This window comes from Limulus polyphemus, unplaced genomic scaffold, assembly GCF_000517525.1.
Source record: "Limulus polyphemus unplaced genomic scaffold, Limulus_polyphemus-2.1.2 Scaffold6841, whole genome shotgun sequence".
Classification (NCBI taxonomy): domain Eukaryota; kingdom Metazoa; phylum Arthropoda; class Merostomata; order Xiphosura; family Limulidae; genus Limulus; species Limulus polyphemus.
Window position 1 is genome coordinate 17544 of NW_013672451.1, and position 2936 is coordinate 20479.

General features: G+C 28.5%; 1 protein-coding gene across 1 annotated transcript in view; it reads right to left on the minus strand.

The window, feature by feature from the left end:
• Positions 1-975: 975 nt before the first annotated feature.
• Positions 976-2936, minus strand: part of LOC106474117 (nuclease-sensitive element-binding protein 1-like) — a gene marked incomplete at its 5' end in the record, with an annotated part of 22473 nt that continues 20512 nt past the window's right edge. Inside the window, one exon of the mRNA XM_013934808.1 lies at positions 976-1672. Within this exon, the coding sequence (XP_013790262.1) occupies positions 1610-1672 (63 nt within the window). The remainder of the gene's footprint in view (positions 1673-2936) is intronic.

Consider the following 2936-nt stretch of genomic DNA (forward strand, 5'->3'; position numbering starts at 1 on the left):
GAGACACAAGTGTAGTAAATAGTGTAGTTAACCCAACACCTTGTTTCTTGTCAAGTCTAGGACACAAGTGTAGTAAATAGTGTAGTTAACCCAACACCTTGTTTCTTGTCAAGTCTAGGACACAAGTGTAGTAAATAGTGTAGTTAACCCAACACCTTGTTTCTTGTCAAGTCTAGGACACAAGTGTAGTAAATATTGTAGTTAACCCAACACCTTGTTTCTTGTCAAGTCTATGACACAAGTGTAGTAAATAGTGTAGTTAACCCAACACCTTGTTACTTGTCAAGTCTAGGACACAAGTATAGTAAATATTGTAGCTAATCCAACACCTTGTTTCTTGTCAAGTCTGAGACACAAATGTAGTAAATATTGTAGCTAACCCAACACCTTGTTACTTGTCAAGTCTAGGACACAAGTATAGTAAATATTGTAGCTAATCCAACACCTTATTTCTTGTCAAGTCTAGGACACAAGTGTAGTAAATATTGTAGCTAATCCAACACCTTGTTACTTGTCAAGTCTGAGACACAAGTGTAGTAAATATTGTAGCTAATCCAACACCTTGTTTCTTGTCAAGTCTAGGACACAAGTGTAGTAAATAGTGTAGTTAACCCAACAGCGTTTTTTGTCGATTCTATGACACAAGTATACAAAATATTGTAGTTTTTTGGCGAGTCTGTGACAGAAGTATACAAAATTGTGTAGTTAACCCAACACCATTTTTTTTGGCAAGTCTATGACACAAGTATACAAAATAGTGTAGTTAACCCAACAGTTTTTTCAGTCCAGTCTACAAAATGCACCCCCAAAGAATGTTCTAGTTAAAACAGCTCTTGTTTTTAATCAAGTTTAGAACATCGAACACAACAAAAAAGAAATAATCGAGTTAAACAAACATTGTTTCTGGTCAAGTCTTAGCCACAGGGCAGCAAATAAATGATTGAAAACTAGAATAAAAGTCTTGTACAATAAATATAAATTGATATAATGCAACCAATAAACTTTTATTGCAAATGCACATGTTTTACAAACGTCCCAGATGACCTGTACAAATTTCACACTGCCTCCCAAAATATTTATTTATTTATTTTTTTATGGGAAAATAACAATATATCCTTCCACACAACTTGGGAAGATGCTTAAGGAAATAAATTATTTCTTTGGATTACATTATTCTTCTAAAGATCTTTCACCTGCCAATTTTAAATCGAGATACCACCACTGACTCACCTGCAGTTGAAATCAACATACCTTTACCGACATTGCTCAAAGTCCACCAGTATATTTAATTGGGCACTAAAATATCCTTTGCCACATTTAGAAATTATAACAAATATCAACCAATTAATAATAATAATTTGTGGCAAATCTGTAATTTCTGATTTTATTCAATTCAGTTCAAGTTGAATTGATAATAATTGCGGTTGAAACATGTGCATTTTAGCCTCAGGGTGTTATAGAACGTGCACTTGCCTAAATGCACAGCTGTTGATGAAGAAAACAAAACAAAACTTATCAATGGTGTTAGACACAGTTCTATCAAAAATCTGATGTAAAATGCACCTCCATCTACTTTGAATGCAAGAGAAAAAGGTGTTAAGGTCATCCATTAAGGTGATGCCACTTTTTCAGAAGGAAAACATTCAGTCCCATTCTCTTGTGGAGCAGCCACCTGGAATAAAAGAACATTTCTTGAACTATGGTAAGAATATGTACAAAAAATTATACAACCTTGCTAAGAGGAAATAATAGCTTATTTAGAAAGTATCAGGTGAAAACTTTGAAACTTTTTTTTGTCCAGAAATGGTTTCCTTCTAAAAAAAAATGCACAAACATTTTGAAAACTTAAATTTCTTTTTTTTTTTCAATTTTTAATTAAAGGAATTTGTCTTTAGCAGAATTACAATACATTAATTATTTGTTCAATTTTAATTAAGTTTACTATTATTTATTCAAGTTTTTTTTTAATCTACAGTCAAACAGCCATCTATGGGAGAATCCTATTAATTATCCTGTTTTAGTTGAAAAGGCTTAAGAGAAAACTTAGTGTCTGGAATTTAAATTGAAACCATGTGAAAGAAATACACAATTTCTGTTTTTAATATTTATTGTACATGATGGCTAAAAGGTACAAGATGCTTTCCTGATTGGTCTGTGTCTAGTTTGTGGTCACTTTCAACTAATTTTAGCATTTACTTATTTCTTTTGCATGTGTGTATGTTTTGACAAATAAAACTGGTACAATTTGATTTAGTATTTCTATCATTTTGTAAGTTTTAATTAATAAAATTGGTACAATTTGGTTTAGTATTTCTATCATTTTGTAAGTTTTATTAATAAAATTACTACAATTTGATTTAGTATTTATCATTTTATAAGTTTTATTAATAAAATTACTACAATTTGATTTAGTATTTATCATTTTATAAGTTTTATTAATAAAATTACTACAATTTGATTTAGTATTTATCATGTTGTAAGTTTTATTAATAAAATTACTACAATTTGATTTAGTATTTATCATTTTGTAAGTTTATTAATAAAATTACTACAATTTGATTTAGTATTTATCATTTTGTAAGTTTATTAATAAAATTACTACAATTTGATTTAGTATTTATCATGTTGTAAGTTTATTAATAAAATTACTACAATTTGATTTAGTATTTATCATTTTGTAAGTTTAATAAAATTACTACAATTTGATTTAGTATTTATCATTTTGTAAGTTTTATTAATAAAATTACTACAATTTCATTTAGTATTTCTCTCAAGTTTTGGATTGTGATTAAAACATTCCTACTATTTGAATTATTATTACTGTTGTTCTTAAGTTGTGATTAACAAAATTTTCTTGAGAGAGTTTTAAAAATACTGCCTTAAATTTTAGAATTTCAATTTCTTATTGTTGATCTGAAAATTCCAGTTTATTTATC